Raw genomic sequence first — 23829 nt, 5'->3', positions numbered from 1 at the left:
TGATTTCAAACTTCTTGTTCAAATTCTGTTTTTCAAGGTCTAAATAAAAGTTTATCTTTTTTAAACTTATAGTAAATTTTCTTTTTACTCTGTATTTTTATCTATGTTTAATGAAGGGGAAGAATTAAACAAATGTTTTGCAGTCATTTTATTGGGGTTAAATACTGGAGTTTTTCACTATCCAATGTCTCTGAAAGATATCTTCAAAATTTTTTCCTGAACACAATCAGTTAAGGCTATGCAATGCATGTCATGTTGATGTCAGGTACATATTATGCTATAGTAATGATTAAATACATTGTAATTTTCCCAAAATTTATAAATTTTAAATGAAAGAAAATAACTGGGAATTTATTAATGGTAAAAAATATTTTTGCTCTCAACAAAATTTTATTCTTAAAGTAATATTTTAGTTCTAACAATATGATTAACTGTGAATTATTATTTTCCCAAATATTGGTATAAAATCTTGTGCTGTCATTGACTGTGGGTTGACTCTAAGATGAATTTATTGAGGTATTCATTTTAATTATTTGTTTAGCTGAAAAAGACACTTCAAACCTCAATAAGAGATGCATCATTAGCTCCACATTAAATGAATACGTTAATTTTCAGTCCTCTTCATTAGTTACATAAAGATGTTTCTGTTGAAACTTTCCTAGTAAATTTCTATCTTCCCCAGTGGCTGTCAATTGCTCTAAATTTAATGGAATTTTTAGGTTTACCTAATTTACATTTTTTTTTCTGAGGCAATGAGGGTTAATTGACTTGCCCAGGGTCACATAGCTACTTAGTGTCAAGTGTCTGAGATCACATTTGAACTCAGGTCTTCCTCAATCCAGGGCAGGTGTTTTATCTACTGTGCCACCTAGCTGCCCCCTGATTTACCTAATTTAAAAGAATGGATTCTAAAACTCCTGAAAATTTAAGGTTTTTAAATGTGTGAGAAAAATATGTTGTCAAGTGGGTTTTTAAATCAAATTCACTTACACCAACAATCTTACCTGTCCAGAAAACATAGCTTAAAATGTTTGAAGATATAGTAGTCAATTGTGCCAAACATGTCAACTAAATCTTTTAGAATTCTGTTGAGTAGCAAAGCTCACTGACTCAGAATTCCTACATTCAAACTTCCTTTAAAAACAAAACAAGATGAGGGTCAGTTTTACGTGATCCCATTTTATGGTATATGTGGTATACTTCAAAATCTTCCAAATATTACTTGAAGTGACATAGCTAGCCCATAAGTCTCTATTCTTAATATCCTAAGGTAAAAGACAAATGGACTTGCTTGTATGAACTCATCCAGCTTAAATAAGTCCTATCGTACTATCTCGGGGACAGCTAGGTGGCACAGTGGATAAAGCACCAGCCTAGGATTCAGGAGGACCTGAGTTCAAATCCGGCCTCAGACACTTGACACTTACTAGCTGTGTGACCCTGGTCAAGTTACTTAACCCCCATTGCCCTGCAAAAAAAAATAATAATAATAAAGAAAAGAAAACATACTATCTCTTTACTTATCTGCTTTATCACTTCTCGATTAGCTAACAATTTTCTTTCCTTACTTCAAAGATCATTTTCCTTATTCAGAAAGACAAAAGCAAAGTGAGAGCTAAACAGACAGACCATATTATTATGATGCAAACTACTTAGTGTTCCAAATTACCCTTATTTAAAAGCTTCTTCTAGCTCTTATATACCAAGGTGTTTTTTTTTTTAATCTTTCTAATAAATATTACCTAAATTGAGGTCAACTCAGGAGAGACTTCCAAAGAAGTTCATGGATTTGATCATTGGAAGAGATGGGAGAGGAGAGAGAAAAAGAAAAGGGCAGAATGTAGATTAACCAAGTTCCAATTCTTCCACTTGTCCCATTCTCTAATAATACTTTGTAATTTATTTTTCCATTCTTTGATAATAACCATGAAAATAAAATATGAAACATGTTTAAAATACTCTCAGATAAGTATTAATTATTGTCAAATTTCTCGGGAGAGGGTTTTTGTTTTTTCTTTAGATGGAAAAGAAAAGCCAAAGTTCATCTCTTAATGGGCTCACACACAGTCCTGTTCATAAACATTTCCCTGTTTTCTCAAGGAAAGAAATGGGATCAACATTACTGTTATCTTATTAATTCAAGTTACAAAGGCATCTTTTGTTATGATGTATAAAGCCAATTGGAACTCTTCAAATAAGATTTTCATGACTTTTTCTCCTCTGGTCTTGGACTTTTAAGGAAATCAGATGTCTTAGGTTTGAAATGTATTGACAAAAAAACAAATGAGTACCGATAGAAGAAAAAACAATTGTTAATTTGTTTTACCATTAAACTGGCAGGTTAAGTAAATGGATTATACTTAAACTTGCATCATAAATGCAGACTTCTCAATGACTGTATATTTTCTTTCCTTTCAAATGATGTTGATGGCACATATTTTTGTCCTTTGTATTTCATGCACAATATATTTGCCTTGTGCATTTTCTTTTCTTTTTTTTTTCTTTTTCGGTTAGGCAATTGGGGTTAAGTGACTTGCCCAGGGTCACACAGCTAGTAAGTGTCAAGTTTCTGAGGCTGGATTAGAACTCAGGTACTCCTGACTCCAGGGCCGGTGCTCTATCCACTGCACCACATAGCTGCCCCTATTTCTTTTCATCAATTGTGATCCTTTCTTAATATGAGTATTGGCAAAGCAATACTTTCTATAGAGAGTTCTATGCTTTTCAAAGTGCTTTCAAATAATGATCTTAGTGGTTTGGATAATTATTCATATCTGAAAACTACAAGTGCTCTTTAAATAACAGGACACTCATATTCATGAGAATCTTATCATAGTTCAAATTGATGTTGTCCTTGACTTTACTTAATCTTAATGTCCAAATGGCATCCTGCATTCAAGATCAACTATTGACAAATAATGCACAAGTGAGAGATCCTGAGGCTATAACCAAAATAGAAGAGACTTACCTTTAGCAGCTCAGATCCAATCATATTCAGCTGCTTCTTTCTTTAATTAAAACAATTTTAGAAAATACAGATAGGCATGCAAATAGCACCAGAGAAGGTACTTTAGATATAATCTTTTATTTGATCTTCATAAAAGTCTCATGGCACAAATATTAAAGGTATGAATATCCTCATTTTACATATAAGGAATATGTGACTCATTTGGAATAAACTAACTTTCTCCATGCCAAAAGATTTCTGTTAAAAGGAGAATTTGAATAAAACTTCCACTCAAATTACCATGTGTCATATTGTTTCTCAAGACATGGCCCTGTGAATCAGGAGTCAGATCTCTGTCTAAAATGTTTGAGATCTGTATTCAGAAATGATTACTATCCAGGGTTGATCTGGTAGGACTGTTCCTCATTTATGCCACTTGTCAATTTTTAGTAATAGGTCATGACTTCCTAACAAGTCTAATTCACTATATATCCTCAATGAGGTAGCCAACCACAGCCAAATACTCTTGGGTTTTGAGTCTGGGGATCTTGGACCCGGTCCCACATAGGCCACTTACTAATGGAGAAAATGCTTCTTGTTAAGTTGCTCATTACTTACTTTATGTCAGTTTCACTGTGTCATGATTTAGACAATAGTATTTGCACCCTCCATCTCTTAACTTTATTGTAAAAAAAGTTTCAAATATTATCTGATTTATCATAAATTGATTATATAATATATTATTAATAATACAATCATTCAAAAGCATTTATATGATTGCTGTATATTAATGAGGATTATAATAATTCAATATTTCAAAATAGCCTCCAGAAATCAAAATTTATAGGAAAGATCTTATTTAGAGCAATTACTGAATATGCAGTGCCAAGCACCATAGATAGCAATCTCGTCTGTTAGAAGATTTCTTCTAATTTTGTCATGTGTATTCCTTCTTAGGATGAGTTCATACACTAATACTTTTATTTAAATTTAAATCTACTTGTGCAATTTTCCATAGGATGTTAACTATAAAATAACAACCCATTTTATTGGGATTCCTATGAGAATTTATAATGATGATTGATCCCATTCAGAATTTTTTTTTTTTTTTTGCGGGTCAATGGGAGTTAAGTGACTTGCCCAGGGTCACACAGCTAGTAAGTGTCAAGTGTCCAAGGCCCGATTTGAACTCAGGTCCTCCTGAATCCAGGGCCGGTGCTCTATCTACTGCACCACCTAGCTGCCCCCAGAATATTTTTTCAAAGGCTACAGTTTCAAAAAGTATCAAGATTGATCCCAAAGTGGCGAAACAGTGTGCCATCAGTATCAGTAGTAGGAATTGTAGACTTGTGCTTCAAATTCATATGAACAGTGTCACAAATTATTTTCTTGACACTGCATTACATTATAAATGTCATTTAGCACAATTCTACATTCTTTGGGCAGAATTATATTTTTTTTTCAAAAAGATAACACAGGAAAAATGTAGGTAATCAATTTTATTCTGGATTTTCTTTGGCAAATCAAATTTGATTAGTCATCATTGAAATTACTATGCTTTTAGACTTAATGTCCTATGGGACATTGGACAAGCAGATGTCTGCATGGCCGTGTACTGCAATTTCAAGTACATAAATACCATGGAAAGATTCTTCAATCATGAAAAGTGCCAGATAAAACATGAGCAACACAAATTCACATAGAAGATTCATAAGCTGTCCAAAGTGTAATGACAATGATAATGAAGATGATAATTGTAAAAATAATTGTCTAATTTCTAAATACCTGTGGTTGGGGAAGATCCCCTTTTGATTGTCTAATTTCTATAATGTCTAAAGGGATTGAAGTATCGGTTATAGTATTTTATACAGACTTATCCTTTCTTTCTGAAGTCCTGCATTCCATTGTCCTTTTTTCTACCAACAGATGCCTGAAACCTGTTTCGTTATGCTAGAACACCTTTTATCCAGAACTTGTAGTCTGAGAACTTTGCAATTCTCAAGAGGCTTTTTACCAACTTGCTTATCTTTTCTTCCAAGATATATGTGGGCTACACTTCAGAAAACATGAATAGAAATCTCCACAGAACTTTTTGATGAGTTACTCAATATCTATTTTTTGTTAGTTGCCTTATTATTCATTTCATTTTATCATACTTTTCAAAAATAAGGATTTACTTTTCTCTTCCCCTCCAATTGTAACACCCCCAAAAATTCAGAAACAAATATTCATAGTATAGAAAAACATACTTCCACTGTTAGTTCCCCTTACAAATTCATTTATTTCAGAATCTCCAGTCAGGATTTGTGCTTGGGAAGAGTAGAAATAGAAGTTAATGAAACAATTGGGAAAGTATAGAATACAGAATTCAAGAAGCCTCGTTCTTCTGGAAATAAAGTAGAGAATGGCATCTTGGGGGAAAAAATTGAAAGATCATCACAGTTGACCTAAAACATTTGGAACTGTGTTTAAGAATGTGTCCTTTTCTCTTTTCTTTTCTCTTCTCTTCTCCTCTCCTCTCCTCTCTCTCTCTTCTCCTCTCTTCTCCTTCCTCTTTCTCTTCAAAGTGAATGTCTAATACATAATTTTTCATTTATTTGTTCATGAATATTTGCATTCAATATATAGAGGATATTTTTGGCTATAGAAAAGAGCAGTCAGCTGAGAAAAGCCCTGAAGTCAAGGTCAAAGGGGGATCTTCCCCAACCACAGGTATTTAGGCTGATGAATATAAGTTTTTTGGGAAACATATCAGCTGTATTCAAGCATAAGAATGAAAATCAAATATAACAATATTGAAATTAATGGTGGCAAAGTCAAAAATTGATATATTATAAGCCTTACATTTAAAAAATATATTTTAAATGTAATATGTCTTCATTTTGATCTGCTCACTTGACGTAAGTGATTTGACTCTGATCACATAAAATTTTAATGAATGGTCTTCAGTTTTTTTCATTATAAAAACATTTTTTATCATATGGACTCGTGATAAAGCATCCATTTAACAAACAGTTTAATTCATTCACATCCAGCCTTGATCCAAGTCCCTGAATTTTCAATAAGTTGAAAGGAGTTGAGTCCACAGGCCACTTTAGCATGTTTCCCTCACTTACTTGAATATATTTTTCAGTATATTTTTCACACCTAATTTTTATATCATCACATCAAAGTCAACTTATACCCCACCCTCTGTCTCTGTATGCTCCTTGTAACTATCCTAATAGAGGTATAGTTCACAAGAGTTGCAAGTATCATCTTGTGATATAGGAATGTAAACAGTTAGATCTTATTGAATAGTGGTTGGTTGTTTTTTTTTTTTCTTTCCTTTTATCTTCTTGTGCTTCTCTGGAGTCATCTACTTGAAGATCAAAATGTCTGTTCAGCTACCCCTTTCCCCACCCAAGAGGCTAACAGTTATTCAATTTCCACACAGAAAACAGAGGGTAGGGGGGCCATGTCAGGCAACCATAATCTGAGCCCCCACGAGCCAGAACCAGCTGGCAGCAGACTGTCTGACCACAGGCCAGCCAGGCAATTGACGACCTGGGCAATGGCATCAAAAGGCCAAGGAGGAGACCTGTTGGTCCAGATCCTCTGAGTCGAGTTTCGAGCTTGAGGGTTACAACAGTTAGAGGCACCTGATCTGCCACCAGTACTGCGAGCTCATCCACAATGTATAGCAACAAAGGGAAGACATGTCGAGTTCAAAAAGTAACAAATTAACAGATGCACTTGAACAAGGCAACCAACTATTTAACAGATTGTCTCAAGCAAGAGAAGGAGCCCTAGAAGACCAGTTTCTTGTTTTGGCTTCAGACTTGGGTAAAGAAAAGGCAAATCAGTTGCATTCTGAGATGACCTTATTTGATCCAACATCATGTGCTGAAGATTTACTTAAGTAATATGGACCTATACCAACTTGAAGTACAAGAAAGTGGTAGTGAAGAAGAACCTTTTCATATTGGAATTTTACCTGATAATTCCTGGCTCAGAGTAGGTATAATATCAGTAAAACCCTTCAAGAATGCTCCAACATTCCAATTTTTCTTTGTTTCATTCAAGACTGATCCTCCTGTGCCAAAGCAATCGAATGAATGGCAGAGAAGAAAAGATAAGCAAGAATAAGAAAGGGCCCTGCCTGCTGAGTTGAAAAAAAATGGAGGAGTCCCAACAAGAGGCCACAGAAAAGTAGGTAGAAAGGATTTGGGGATTACTGCAGAACTAGTTCACAGAAAAGTCTAGGACTCTCATATCCTTCTTTGACTTTGTGATTGATCCAGATTCTTTTGCCCTAACTGTGGAAAATATTTTCCATTCTTCCTTCATTGTAAGGGATGGTTTTGTAAGAATAAGGCTTGATCAAAATAAACTGCCAATAACAGAGCCCATTACCCAGGATAATGAAGAAAGTAAACAACAAAGCACCCAAATAAGGCACAAAGATATTATATCACTGAGTTATCGAGACCGGAAAGACATTGTAGGAACTTTTGAAATTTCCCAGCCTATGATCTCTCCTCCTTGCTGCAGGAAGTAAAATCCAAACTTTCTAAGGTATCTCAAATGAAAACTGGGACCCCATATGGAAAGAAGCACATATCATTAATTATATTATGAAATGTGTTTTCCAATGAATCAGATGTTTCAGGGTTTTTGTTTGTTTGTTTACATGTATTTTATATTATTGTTTATGAAGCTGCCTTGCTTTGCTATGATTAAAGATATTCACTGCTATAACTGACACATTAAAAAAAAAAATGTTTCTGTTCAGCTCTGGTCTTTTCATCAGGAATGTTGTAAAACTCCCTATTTCATTGAATATACATCTTTTCCCCTGAAAGATTATGCTCAGTTTTTCTTGGTAATTAATTCTTGGTTGTAATCTAAGCTCCTTTGCCTTATGAAATATCATATTCTAAGACCTCCAATTATTTTACTGTAGAAGCTGCTATGTCCTGAGTAATCCTGACTGTGGCTCCTTGATATTGGAATTGTTTCTTTCTGACTTCTTGCAGTATTTTCTCCTTCATTTGAGAGTTCTGGAATTTGGTTACAATAGTCCTTGGAATATTCATTTTGGGATCTCTTTCAGGAGTTGATCCATGAATTCTTTCAATAAATATTTTTTCCTCTGTTTTGCATATATCAGGGGAGATCTATCTACTTGATAATTTCTTCAACAATGCTGTCCAGACTCTTTTTTTTTATCATACTTTGCAGGTAGTCCAATAATACTTTTATCTTAATAATAAACTTATTTATTTATAGGTTTGGGTTCCAATTTTTATCCCTCTTTCTTTCCCTCCTCTTCTCCCTCCCTGAATTAGGAAGCAATCAGACATGGGTTATACTTCTATGATTATGTAAAACATTACCATATTTGTCATTTCATAAAAGCAAACTTGATTAAAAGAAAAATTGAAAGTGAAAAATAGCATTATTCAGTCTGTTCCATTAATATCAGTTCTTTCTTTGGAGGTGGATAGTATGTTTCATCAATGGTCCTTTGGGATTGTCTTGGATCATTATATTGTTAAGAATCGTCAAGTCATTCACAGTTCTTCGAAGAATATTGCTGTCTCTGTGTACAATATTCTCTTGGTTCTGCTCACTTCACAATACATCATTTCCTACTTGTCTTTCCAGGCTTTTCTGAAGTCATCTTGCTTGTCATTTCTTATAGCACAATAATATTTCATCATCATCATACACCATAGTTTGTTTAGCCATTCCCCAAGTGGTGGGCATTCCTTTAATTTCCAAACCTTAGCCACCACAAAAAGAGCGGCTATAAATATTTTTGTACAAATAAGTCTTTTTTTCTCTTTTCTGGGGATGTCTTTGGCATATAAACCTATCAGTGGTATTGCTAGATCAAAGGATATATACAGTTCTATACCCTGTTGGGCATAGTTACAAATTGATCTCCAGAATAGTTGGATCTTTTTCACAACTCCACCAACAGTGGATTAGTGTCCCAGCTTTCCCACATACCCACTAACATCCAATATTTTCTTTTTTTTTGTTCATTTTCCACTCTGATAGGTGCGAGGTGATACCTCAGAGTTGTTTTAATTTGCATTTTTCTGATTGATAATGATCTAGAGAATTTTAAAAATATTATTATAAGGGCAGCTAGGTGGCACAGTGGATAGAGTACCGGCCCTGGAGTCAGGAGTACCTGAGTTCAAATCTGGCCTCAGACACTTAACACTTACTAGTTGTGTGACCCTGGGCAAGTCACTTAAACCAAATTGCCTCACTAAAAAGAAATAAACAAACAAACAAATAAATAAATAAAATATTATTATAACTAGTTTTGATTTCTTTGTCTGAAACCTGCCTGTTTATATCCTTTGACCATTTATCAATTGTGGAATGACTTGTGTTGTTTGGTAAATTTGACTCAGTTTTCTATATATTTGAGAAATGAAGCCATTATCAGAAATATTTGTTTCAAAAATTCTTTCCCAGTTTTCTACTTCCCTTGTAAGCTTCTTTACATTAGTTTTGTTTGTGCAATTTTTTTTAAATTTTATATAATCAAAGTGATCTATTTTTCATTTAATTTTATTCTCTATATCTTCTTTCATCCTAAATCCTTCCCCTACCCATAAATCTGACATAAACTATTTGATACTCCCTTAATTTGCTTATGGTATCATACTTTATGTGTAAATCATTTACCCATTTTGACCTTATTTTAGTATATGATGTGAGATGTTGGTCTATACCTAGTTTTTACCATAGTGTTTTCCAGTTTTCCTAGAATTTTTCTTTTTGGTGGGGCAATGAGGGTTAAGTGATTTGTCCAGCGTCACACAGATAGTAAGTGTCAAGTGTCTAAAGTCAGATTTGAACTCAGGTCCTTTTGAATCCAAGACCAGTGCTTTATCTACTACTCCACCTAGCTGCTCCCACTCAGCAGTTTTTGTTAAACAATTAGTTTTTGTTCCAAAAGCTTGGATATTTGGGTATATCATATATTAGATTACTATAGTCATTTACTATATTGTAATTTCTATCTATTCTATTCTACTGATATACCTCTCTATTTCTTAGCCAGTACCAGATTGTTTTGATAATTACCACTTTACAATACAGTTTGAGATCTGGTACTGCTAGACCACCTTCTTTTGTATTTTTTTCATTGATTCCCATGATATCCTTGAACTCTTGTTCTTCCAGATGAATTTTTAAATTATTTTTCTAGCTTTATAAAATATTTTTGGTAATTTGATTGGTATAGTATTAAGTAAATTAACTTATGTAGGATTGTCATTTTTTATTATATTGGCTCTGCCTACCCATGAACAATTAACATTTTTATAATTGTTTAGATATGACTTTATTTCTGTGAAAAGTGATTTGTAGTTCTGGTCATATAGTTCCTGTTTGTCTTGGGAGGTAAACTCCCAAGTATTTTAGATTAGCCACAGTTATTTTAATTGGAATTTCTCTTTCTATCTGCTGTTGCTGGAATTTATTGTTAATATATATAGAAATGCTGATGATTTATGTGAGTTTACTTTGTATCCTACAACTTTGCTAAAGTTGTTAATAATTGCAAGTAGTGAGACTGCTAGGTGGCACAATGGATAGAGGACTGGCCCTGGATTCAGGAGGACCTGAGTTCAAATCCGGTCTTAGAAACTTGACACTTACTAGCTGTGTGACCCTGGGCAAGTCACTTAACCCCCATTCCCCCATCAAAAAAACCAAAACAAACCAAAATAAAAACCAAAACAAAACAAAACAAAACAAAAATAATTGCAAGTAGCTTTTTAGTTGATTCTCCAGGATTATCTAAGATAATCATATCATCTGCAAAGAGTGAGAGTTTTGTTTCCTCATTACCTATTCTAATTCTTTTCATTTCTTTTTCTTCTCTTATTACTATAGCTAACATTTCAAATACAATATTAATTAATAGAGTTGATAATAGGCATCCTTGCTTCATCCCCGATTGTATTGGGAAGTCTTTTAGGTTGTCCAGATTACAGATAATGTTTGCTGATGGTTTTAGATAAACAGTACTTATCATTTTAAGGTAAGCTCCTTTTATTCCCATACTCAATAGTCTTTTTAACATGAATGGGTGCTGTATTTTGTCAAAGGCTTTTCTGCATCTATTGAGATAATCATGTGATTTCTATTGTTTTTATTATTGTTATAGTCAATGATGCTGATAGTTTTCCCAATATCGAACCAGCCCTGCATTCCTCCTATAAATTTCACCTGGCCATAGTGTATGATACTTCTGATATATTTCTATAATCTATTTGATAGTATTTTATTTAATTTTTTTGTATCAATATTCATTAGAGAAAATGATTTATAATTTTCTTTCTCTGTTTTGGTTCCTCCTGGTTTGGGTAACAGCACCATATTTGTCTCATAAAAGGAATTTGGTAGGACTCCATCTTTACTTATTTTTTTCAAATATTTTATATATTATTGAGATTAATTGTTCTTTTAAAGTTTAGAAGAATTCCCTTGTGAATACATCTAGTCCTGGGGATTTTTTCTTAGGAATTTCATTGATACCTTGTTCAATTTCTTTTTGTGTAATTGGGTTATTTAAATAGTTTATTTTTTTCTTTGGCTAATCTGGGCATTTTATATTTTTGTAGATATTCATCCATTTCATTTACATTGTCAAATTTATTGGCATATAACTGGACAAAATAATTGTCTTTATTTCCTTTTCATTGGTGATGAGTTCACCCCATTCATTTTTGATACTAGTAGTTTGGTTTTCTTCTTTCCTTTTTTTGATCAAATTAACAAATGTTTTATTTGTTTTATTGTTTATTTTTTCATAAAATTGACTTCTAGTTTTACTTATTATTAGTTCAATGTTTTTCTTACTTTCAATTTTATTCATCTCTCCTTTGATTTTCAGGATTTCCAATTTGGTGTTTAGTTGAACATTTTTAATTTGCTTATTTTCTAGTTTTTTTGCTTTGCTTTGCTTTATTTTGTTTTGTTTTGTTTTAGTTGCATGCCCAAATTATTTATCTGCTTTTTCTCTATTATATTGATGTAAGCAGTTAGGGATAAAATAATTTCCCCTAAGACCTGCTTTGGATGCATCCCATAAATCTTGATATGTTATCTCATCATTGTCATTTTCTTTAATGAAATCACCAATTGTTTCTATGATTTTTTTCTTTGACCCACTTATTTTTTAGGATCAGATTATTTAATTTCCAATTGGTTTTTAAACTCTCTTTCCATTGTCTATTTTTGAATGTAATTTTATTGAATTACAATCTGAAAAGGATGTGTTTATAATTTCTGCTTTTCTGCATCTGGTAGTAAGGATTTTATGCCTTAATACATACTCAATTTTTGTGTAGGTCCCATGTACTGCTGAGAAGAAGGCATATCACTTTCTATTCCCATTCAATTTTCTCCAGAGATTTATCATATTTAACTTTTCAAGAATTTTATTCATTTCTTTAACTTCTTTCTTATTTACTTTTTGGTTAGATGTATCCAATTCTGAGAGGGGAAGGTTAAGGTCCCTAACTAGGATAGTTTTATTATCTATTTCCTCCTGTAACTCATTCAATTTATTCAAAAATTAAGATGTGAGGCAGTTAGGTGGCACAGTGGATAGAGCACTGGCCCTGGATTCAGGAGGACCTGAGTTCAAATCCGGCCTCAGACACTTAACACTTAGTAGCTGTGTGACCTTGGGCAAGTCACTTAACCCCAATTGCCTCACCCAAAAAATAAATTAAGATTCTATACCATTTGGTGAATATATGTTAAGTATTGATATGATTTCATTGTCTATGGTACCTTTCAGGAAGATATAGTTAACTTCCTTATCTCTTATAACTAGATCTATTTTTGCTTTTGCTGTGTCTGAAATCATAATTGCTACCCCTGCTTTCTTTGCTTCAGCTGAAGCATAATAGATTCTGTTCCATCCCTTACATGTACCCTGTGTGTATCTCTCTGCTTTAAATGTGTTTGCTGTAAACAATATATTGTAGGATTTGGGTTTTGAATCCATTCTGCATCTGCTTCCTTTTAATGGGTGAGTTCATCCCATTCATATTTACAGTTATAATGACTAGCTATTTATTTTTCTCCATGCTATTTTTAACCTGTTTATCCCCCCCAACTCTGATCCCCCTCCATCTCCTTTCTCCCAAGTGTTTTGCTTATGATCATCACCTTCCCCAATATCCCTTCCCTTTTATTAGTCCCCCCTCCCACTTCTATTTTCACCATCCCTTTTTAAACTAGCTTATACGATAAGATATATTTCTATATCCAAATGAGTGTGTTTGTTATTCCTTCTTTGAGCCAACTTTGATGAGAATAAGCTTTAATCTTTGCCCATACTGCCTATCTTACCCTCCATTATGATAGTTCTTTTATGCCCCCTTGTGTGTGTGTGTGTGTGTGTGTGTGTGTACAATTCACCCATTCAATTTCTCCCCTTCTTCTTCCATGCAATTTCTCTACTTTTCTTATTTGATTTTTAAAATTCCTTTTGAGCTTTCCAAGAAGGGTTTTTGATTTTGAGATCAATTCATCTTCCCCTTTGAGACTTTGCATGTAGGCATTTTGACAGTGTTATTTTCTTCTGACTTTGTGTTTTGGTCTCTGTCACCATGTTAACTTTCTATGATCAGGATTCTTTTCTGCTTCACACCAATTTTCTTCTATTTTATGACTTTTAAAACTGAGCTGGGGGCAGCTAGATAGCGCAGTGGTTAAAGCGCTGGCCCTGGATTCAGGAGTACCTGAGTTCAAATCTGGCCTCAGACACTTGACATTTAATAGCTGTGTGACCCTGGGCAAGTCACTTAAACCCCATTGCCCTGCAAAATTAAGCAAAACAAAAACAAACAAACAAAACAGCTATACTTCTGGGGTACAAGGAGAACTTCCCCAAGGTTCCTACTCTGGGGCCTCAGAGACTCATGGCTTACTAACTGTGCTGGGGTGCCCTGACCTAGTTGTGCCTAGTGTTTGTGGGTTCCCCAGCTAGACTGGTAGTTAGTCTTCTAAATTGAGGCTAGGGATCTCACCACTGTCTTTCTATGCCACTAGCCTGCTGAATCAGGAGCAAGGGGACTCAACTACTTGTTTATGCTATGGCTAAGAGGTTCCCTCTTGCCTTCCCAGACACTGTGCTGTGCTCTTCTCCCCCTTTGCCCACGTGAAATAGATCTTCCCTCATGTTTTTCTAAGTTATCTTAAAGTAGATTATTTCACTCCATCTTTTTGTAGGTTCTGTAACTCCAGAATTCATTTAGAGATGTGATTTAAAGTTTTTCCAAAGGAAACTTGGGTGAGCTCAGAAAACTTCCTGGCTCCTCTCTGCCATCTTGAATAAAGTAATTTATCATAACCATATTATTAATTAGAGTTCACAACAACATGTAGAATAAGCCAGATGAAAAATCTGGTCTCTGAAACATAGAGTTAAATGACTTTTGACAACTCATTTAACCTCTCCATGCTCTAGAAGATTCAATAAGACTAGAAGATATAGGGAAAGATTTAACCTACTTAGATGAGAGTTCCTTTCTTTAGGATCTCACTATACAAATTAAAGCACAACTTAATTATAGTACAACTTTCCATATATTTTTCATATCAGTGATCCTAAAACACTATTGGGGCAATGGGTGAAATACAAATAATGCTGAAATCGTGTAATTATTTTATTTCTGCAACTATTATTTCTCCAACTCAATTATCTGTTCTGTGAATGTGGAAATTTATATTCACATTATTAACTGGATGTTCCAAAATACCAAGTTCATCATATGTCCTTAATACATACTTTTAATTTAATGATTCCTCAGATTCAATAATTAGTTATTTGTGTTGCAAACCATCCTATTGTGAGAAAATAATGGGACTTGGCAGATGCCCAGGAGCCCCACCTCAAGATTGATTTAGAACCAATTAAATTGGGTGAGACAGACTGAGAACCTACTTAAGTTTGATTAAATCAAGACAACACCTAGCTCTGGGTGGAGTGTTGTTCTCAGGGACTGTGGACTGTGACATCAACACCAGACCACCTTCAACCAATCAGCTTGAAGGACCTCCCCTTCCAGGGGAGGGGGACAGGAAGTAGAAAGTGAGGCTGGCTTCTTGGCTCTGGTCTCTGGTTCTGAAACCTCAGGTTGGTGGCTGGGGTAAGGAGGAGTCCATTCTGAACCCTAGGGTAGATAGGCTTTGGCTATCTTTCTGACCTTCACGTGTTCTATCTTTACAAACTTCTAATATACTTTTATAAATGCTTAATGCCCAAACACTATTGCTGAAGTTTCCATATTTATAAGTAAATCCTAGCTAGTTTCACACACACACACACTGGGGGGGGGGGGCAGGTAAAGGCCACCACACATTTAGTTTTACTTGTCAAACTATCACATGCCAATTTCTTGATAGTAGATTTTTATGTTGTGCATACAAATATACCACTGCATTCATTTTTTCTTTCTTTATTCAATTCACAAATCAGCTGCCTTGCCAGTCTGTAAAGGTTTTTTTTTTTTTTTTTAAAGATCCCCCAGGTTCATTAAGCCCCATACAAGCTACCAATCTGTGAGGGCCTAATTTAATATGGGAAGAGCTGCTCCTCCCCCAAGTATTCCTCCCAGACTGATGAGGAACGAGATTAAAAATCCTCTTATAAGAAAGGACAAAAAAAACCAGGGTTTATTGATGTGGAAGAAACTTAGAGATTAGGACAAAGAAAAGCAGGATACTACCTATAAACTTGCCCTCCAGACTCAGCTGCTTCTCTATTCACTTGCGAGTCTCTCACCTGCCCACGTGAACTCTCCTTCCTCTGTCTTCTTCTCGTCTCCTCCTCCTGTCTCCTAGGTCACTCCCCCTTCTCTCTCCTTCCTCCTCATGGTTGCCCCCTTCTCTACCCCCACGCCAGAATAAAAAACCCTTCTCTCACAGGAAACTCGGACCAACCACCCACACACCCCAAGCCAATTTGCTGGCACCCCTAGGGGCAGCGCCCAATGCTGGCTTGGGCACAGGGTTTTCCGTGCATACCAGCTTGGCAGAGGGGGGCTGGGGCTCAGGTTTTCCATGCATATCCCTGCTGGGTGGAGGAAGCCATGCGGGGCGCCCCCAAGGCTTTCTAATTTTAGTCAAAGATGGGGCCTCTCAAATCACAATAAATTCTTACAGAAGCCTGATCTTTCTCTAGAGATTTAAAGTTTCCAAAATATTTTATATATTAATTCATATTATCCTCAAACCCTTTGAAATATGTTATTAGAATCCTCATTTTACAGTCAGGAATCAGAGGCAGAAAGTGGATAAGTGACTTGCCCAGTTTTATACATTAGTATATTCATGAGTCCAGATTTGAATACAATTTTTCCTCATTTCAAGCCTAGCATTTTATGCTCTGTGACCAGCAGATGTTAACACATGTGGGTTCATAAATGACAACTATTCATATACTCAGTAAAGCTATATAAATATTATAAGAAATTTTATGCACTTCTCTAGTATGCTTATAGAATTTTCAAGTGGGTCCCATTTTGTTTACACTGACTACAGAGCATGTTCTTATTATGCATTATTCACATAATTGAACTACTTTTCTTATTCACTTCAAGATGGAAGACAGTTACAAAATATTCAGTGGTAATGAATGATGGCAGATACTTTTCTCTTCTTGTCTTATAAGTATTACTGAAATCAGGTTGGGAATTTGAAATGTGTGCATGTGTTTGTGTTTGTATTTATAATTTATGAGTATATGGAATGAATCATAAAATTTTTGGTTACGGACCAGAAAAGATATTAGGAAGAGAGAAAAAAATAAAAATTTTAAAAAGAAAGACAAAAAGAAGAAAAAAGGATCTGTAAATTAATATATAGGTTTCATGATATAAGCCCTTTAGGTAATAATTTTTTCAGGGCAGCAATGACATCCTTGTTCCTTAAGCTATAAATCAGGGGGTTAAACATTGGTGTCACAATGGTGTAGAAAAGAGAGAGCACTTTGTCTACGCCTGACAAACTACTAGACTTGGGTATTGAATATGTGATGATAGCTGATCCAAAGAATAAGACTACTACTATGAGGTGGGAGGAACAAGTGGAAAAGGCTTTATATCTCCCAGTGGCTGAGGGCATCTCCAGAATGGTAGTTATAATTTTTATATAGGACCCAAGGATCAAAAGAAATGGAACCATAGCAAACACCACAGCATCAGCATAGATAAAGAACTCATTAATAAATTTCTTACCACAGGCCAGCTTCAGTAATGGGGGCATATCACAGAAAAGATGATTGAGTATATTAGATCCACAGAAAGGCAGAGAGAAAATCTGATATGTCTGTGCTATCAATATAGGCATTGCACTGAACCATGAGCCAAGAACCAATTGGGTACACACCTTGGAGTTCATAATGAGCGAGTAGTAGAGAGGCTTACAAATGGCCACATAGCGGTCATATGCCATCACAGCCAGGAGTAAACACTCAGTGCCTCCTAAAATAAGTAGGAATCCAAGCTGTAGAGCACAGTTCAAGAAGGAAATATTTCTTTTCTTGGTCCAAAGGTTCATCATCATTCTTGGGAGAGTAACTGATGTGTAGCATATTTCCGAGAAGGAAAAATTTCCAAGAAAAAAGTACATGGGTGTTTGAAGACTTGGATCAGTCTTGGTTATTATAATGATGAGACCATTCCCTAACAGGATACTCATGTACATGATTAAGAAAATTCCAAAAAGAACCCCTTGGAGTTTGGGTAGGTCAGAAAATCCCAGAAGAATAAACTCCACCACAATTGTAAGATTTCTTCCTATCATTTTTTAACTACATACAGAAACACTGACTTTGGGACAGATAAATTGCTTCTTCTCTCTTGGTCCTCTGTTTCCTTTTTCTATAAAGTAAGGATGAAAGATTAGATGAACTGAAATTATCTTCCAAATGTCATATTCTAAGCATTAATCTCTTCCCTATTTGAAAATATGAAATAGTCATTTTTATGTATAATATTATTTGTTCTATGATATATGGTTCTTTCTGGATCACTTATTATGTTCCACAGTTTAAGATACCTCAAAAATTTGACATCCTGTCTACCATGTTTTATGCTCCTTTATAATTAGAACATTGTGCATAATAAGATACTATCCATTATCTGTCTTCTAATATTCATTCTCCTATGGCTGTCTTTCAGTGTTTTCTTCAATGTACTCACTCATCTCAAAATCCCATTATTCTGTGATTCTAAAACATGTGGATTTAAATAATAAGAAGGCTAAGAATATAATCCAATAAATTGTTTGATATGATCTTTAATCACATAAATAACATTCCATATATAATGACTATATTTCCAATGGAAAAGTAAATTTTAATATGTGAGATATTGATTTTGTACAATAAAAAATGATGTGGAAAACAGGCAGAATTTCTACTTCTAAGCAATGTTGTCTTCATGAGATTATGTTTTTGTTGTCCACCACACTTTGCTTCTGCGATATTCTTTTCTTGTTATGCTTTTCCCACTCTTTGCTATTTGAAAAAAAAAATCTTGCCTTTCTCCAAGTTCCAAATCAGTTTTAATTCCCCATCCACTGATCTAATCTTTCCTGAACTTTTTGAAATAAAGCAAACTTTGCTTTCTCTGAATCCCAAGTCCTTGATTTGGACACTGCCCATTTGGTATTTAATGTTACTTTATTATCAATTATTCTTTCCTTTTTCCTCCTTATGCTTCTATATAGCCTATGATTCTTGTGGTGGCAGCTAATAATCAATCAATGACCTATATTATATTTTTATAAACATAAATATATATGAATTCAATCAATATTTGAATTTCTATTCTTTCTAGGCACATTTATTTTTAAATATGGTAAATGGCTTTAGACATATTTTAATCCACAATGAAAATTTTAATTATGTAACCATTTAACTAGATTAATTATTCACAGTAATTGATATTTATATGAATGTCTATAACCTTGTTGTTTCCTCTGTTAGAAGGTATACTTCTTGAGAACTGGGACTGCTTCTTTGTTCTTTTTTTTTTCTTTTCTTTTTTTTTTCACCTCCAATATTTTGCATAGTGCCTGGAAAATGATGGGTGCTTTATAATTGCTTATTGATTAATTATATTCAATAAATACTTGCTATATGTCAAAAGCTATTCTAATCACTAAAGATACAAAGATAAAAACGAAAAAAAGTTTCCCCTTCAAGGAGCTTACATTCTATTGAAGAACACACTCTGTGTTTCTCTGCCTCTGTCACTCTCTGTCTCTGTTTCTCTTTCTCTTTCTCTGTCTCTGTCTCTGTCTCTCTCTCTCTATGTATATATATACACACACACACACATATATTATGGATGTGCAAAATATATAAAATCATGTATGTATACATCTATGTGTATAGGTTATATACATATATAATGTATGTATTTGTGTTTCTATATAGAATTTAGGGAAAAGAAGGAATAAACACATATACACTCACATATATTCATATCCATGTCCATATATGTATACACACATATAGAACCGTTAGGTGGCCCAATGAATAGAACACTCACCCTGAAGTCAGAAGGACCTGAATTCAAACCCAGTCTCAAATAGTTACAAACATGTGCCCCTGACAAGTCATTTAACTCTGTTTGATTCAGGTCCTTATGTGTAAAGTGGATTAGAGAAGGAAATGGTAAATCATTTCAGTATCATTGCTAAGAAAACCTCAAATGGGGTCATGAAGAGTTCGTCATTATTTAAGCAACTGAACAACAACATTTACATACACCTTTTCAATATAATATACATATGTATAATGTGTATATGTAGGTATAACATTTGAAGAAGAACTGAATCTGGAATTTATAATAATAATCATTATCATAACCAATGTTCTATCTCTCCAACTATATTGTATTTTTTTTAAAGAGGAAGTGATCTTTTACCACTGTTTGTTTTAAATATGTTACATGTAATATTGAAAGTACTCCATAGGTACTTTTTAGAAATTGAAGTAGAATTTAAAATATGATTTCCAACTTTTCACAGTTTTTCCTTCAAAGTCTAAGTAAAATTATATATGTTTAATTCATAGTTCATTTTCTTTTTAATCTATGCTTTTATCTATGTATAATAAGGAAGAATGAAATAAATATTTTGAACTCATTTTCTTGGTGCTAAATTCTAAAGTTCATTTTATTTACTATCCACTGTCTCTAAAAGAAATCTCCAAAATTTTTACCTTGAATTCAATTGGATACTGCTGTACAATGTATGTTTTATTGATTCCATATACATGTTCTTGTATAGTAATTATTAAATTTACTATAAACTTTCCCCCCAAATTAGATACTTAATAGGAAGGAAAAAGTAGTGCATGAAAATTGATTAAATAATTTTTGCTCTCAACAAAACCTTATTCTTTAAAAAATATTTAATGGTAATAACATGATTGACTAGGCATTATTATTACCCAAATATTGCTGTAAACCCTTGGACTAGAATGGATTGTGGGTTTGACTCTAAGATAAATTTATTGAGATATTCATTTTTAAAAAAAAAGTTATGGCTAAAAAAGACACCAGATCTAAATGAAAGAGATCATTAGCTTCTCATGGAACAGTAATGTAAATTTTCAGTCCCCATACATCAATTACATAAAGGTGGTTTTCTTGAAACTTGACAAATAAATCTCTTCTTCCCTGTTGTCAGTTATTTGCTCTTATTTGCTCTTCCAAATTTAATGGAATATTTAGTTTTATATTTTTTAATTGATAGATTATAAAGCTACAAAAAATTGTAAGAATTTTAAATGTGTGGGAAAATTGTATTGTCAAGTGGGTTTCTATAACTGATTCGCTTGCACCAATATTCTTACAACCCCAGAGCACACACATCAAATATTTTAAGAGATAGTAGTCTATGTTAAATGGTTCAACTATCTTTTAGAATTATTTTTAGTGACAAAGCTCATTAGCTCATAATTACAACATTCAAATGTTGTAATGTTCCTTGGTTTTGAAAAGATGAAGGTCAATTGTACTTAATCCCATCCTGTGATACACATGGTATACTTCAAATATTGCTTAAAGTTTCCTAATCATCTCATATGTGTCCTTTCCTTGTATCCTAGGATAAAAGACAAATTGACATGGTGGTATGAACTCATCTGGGGAGACTTTCAAAGCAGTTCCTTGGTTTATTAATTTAAAAGGATGGGAAAAAAGAGAGAAACAGAAAGGGGCAGAATTTAAGTTAGCCAACAAGATCAAATTATTTACTTGTCCCATTCTCTAATCAGTACTTTGTGATTTAATTTTCCATTCTTTGACAACTACCATGAAAATGTAATATGAAATATTTTAAAGCATTCTCAGATAAATATTAATTATTGCTATATCTCTTGGAAGAGGCTTTTTTCCCCCAATTTTTAATTTTATTTATTTATTTATTTTTGGTGAGGCAATTGGGGTTAAGTGACTTGCCTAGGGTCACACAGCTAGCGTTGTGTCCTGAGGCCAGATTTGATCTCAGGGTCCTCCCGAATCCAGGGCCAGTGCTTTATCCACTGCACTACCTAGCTGCCCTGAGGCTTTTTATTTTTGCTTTCATTGGCAAAGAACAGTCAAAGATCATTCTCTAATAGCTTCTCATACAGTACAGTTAATAGGCAATACCCTGTCAATGAGATGTTGGCCATAGTTTCACAAGGAAATAAAAGGGACCAACATTGATGTTATCTTGTTAGTTCAAGTTACAAAAGAATCTTTTGGTATAGTGTGTAAAGCCAATCAGAACTCTTTAAATGGGATTTTCATGACTCCCCACCCCAGTATTGGAGTTTTGAGGAAATCAGATGTCTTAGATTTGAAATATCTTGACAAAAACAAAAATAGTATCCATTCAAGAAAATGCAATTCTCAATTGGCTTTGCATTAAACTGATAGGTTAAGTAAATGAATTATGACTACATCTGCATCATAAATGCAGAATTATCCTCAATGTTTTTGGATATTTTCTTTCTTTCCAAAGGATGTTTTTTCTTTGGCATAAATGTGGAAAGATTGGCAAATATTTTTACCATTTATATTCCACATACAACATATTTTCCTTTTCTATTTTTGTCATCAATTTTAATACTTTGATAATATGAAAAATAGAAAGAGAATATTTTATTTTACTATAAAGTTCTATCCTTTTCAAAGTGCTTTCAAATTAGAGTCTTATTGGTTTGGATAATTATTCATATCTGAAAACTACAAGTGCTCTTTAAACAACATGAGTCTCATGGGTATGAGAATCTTATCATAGGTCAAATTGATGCTCTTCTTGACATGTCTGAATCTTTATGCCCAAGTAGGATCTTGACTTCAAGATTATCTATTGATAAATAACCAACAAGTTAAAAGAAACTGAGGTTATATCTAAAATCCATCAGACTTACCTCTTAGCTCAGATCAAATCACATTCAGGTGCTTCTTACTTTGATTAAAATATATTTTTTAAATATACACTGGAATACAAATAGCACCAGAGAAGGCACTTTACATACAATTTTTATTTGATGCTCAAAAAAATGTATCATAGCATAAATATCTCCAATTTACATATAAGGAATATGTGACTCTTTTGCAGGAAACGAATTTTCAATGCCACAAGGATTCTTTTAGGAGGAGAATTTGAATTAGACCTCTGCTCAAATTACAATACCTCATATTGATTTTCAAGAAATGGTGCTGTGAATCAAGAGCTAGACTTCTGTCTAAAAAATCTGAGATCTTTATTTAAATGATTTCTTTCTAGCTCTGATCTGAGAGGACAGTTCCTTACTTATGCCATTTCTGAATTTTTAATAACAGATCAGTACTTATGAACAGGTTCAATTTAGCATATATTCTAAATGAGGTAGCCAATCATAGCTAAATACTCTTGGGTTTTGAGTCTGGGGACCTTGGACCCAGTCTTGCATAGGCCACTTACTAAAAGAGTAAATGTTGGTTGTTAAGTTGATCATTACTTACTTTGTCTCAGTTTCATTGTGATCATCATTTAGAAAATAGTACTTGTACTCTCTGCCTTATAGGTTTATTGCAAAAAAAGTTTTAAATATTATGTCATTAATTCTAAATTAAATATGTAGCGTATTATTATTTTTTGTGGGGCAAGGGGATTAAGTGACTTGCCCAGGGTTAAGTGGCAAGTGTCTGAAGCTAGATTTGAACTCTGGTCCTCCTGAATCCAGGGCTGGTGTTTTATCCACTGTACCACCTAGCTGCCCCCTAATATGTAATATATTATTAATAATATATTTATTTAAAATCTTGTATATGTTTGCTAGATATTAGTGAAGAAGAGATAATTCAGTATTTCAACATAGCTTCCAGAAATCAAATTTTACAGAAAATGTGTTTATAGCAGTTACTGTGCAATTCCATTCATCCTATACTTTCTGATGTCCCTTCTGCTATCAGAGTTCTACTAATGATGTTATGTGTACACCTCCATAAGATTAGTTTATATCCTAATACTTTTATTCAAATATAAATGTACTAATGTAATTACCCATAGGACATTAAATATAAAATAATAACCTATTTCATTGGGATTCCTATGCTTAATATTATATAATAATAGTTACAATGATGACTGCATTCATATTATTTTCTAAAAGTCTATGATTTAAAAAACTATCAGGATTGATCCATACATAGGGAAATGTTGTGCCATTAGCCTCAGAAGTAGGGAATAATAGACCTGTGCATTACATTCATGTCATTAGCTCCAAAAAACAGTTTCTTAACATCGCATCAAATTATATATGCAATACAGCACCCTTCTTAGTCTATAGGCAGATTTCTACT

General features: G+C 33.7%; 1 protein-coding gene and 1 pseudogene across 1 annotated transcript; one reads left to right on the top strand and one right to left on the bottom strand.

Moving 5' to 3' along the window:
• The first annotated feature begins 2881 nt into the window (after nt 1–2881).
• LOC122731884 lies at nt 2882–7487 on the top strand (annotated as a pseudogene).
• Nucleotides 7488–16846: 9359 nt separating this feature from the next.
• LOC122731882 (olfactory receptor 10AG1-like) lies at nt 16847–21309 on the bottom strand. Its single transcript, XM_043972134.1, has 2 exons — nt 21273–21309; nt 16847–17775 (listed from the first exon to the last, which is right to left on the bottom strand). The coding sequence occupies exons 1-2, from the start codon at nt 21307–21309 to the stop codon at nt 16847–16849; spliced, it is 966 nt and encodes a 321-aa protein (XP_043828069.1).
• Nucleotides 21310–23829: the final 2520 nt, after the last annotated feature.

This window comes from Dromiciops gliroides, chromosome 6 (assembly GCF_019393635.1).
Source record: "Dromiciops gliroides isolate mDroGli1 chromosome 6, mDroGli1.pri, whole genome shotgun sequence".
In the NCBI taxonomy this organism is placed as follows: Eukaryota; Metazoa; Chordata; class Mammalia; order Microbiotheria; family Microbiotheriidae; genus Dromiciops; species Dromiciops gliroides.
This window is presented reverse-complemented; position numbering and strand designations above follow the sequence as displayed.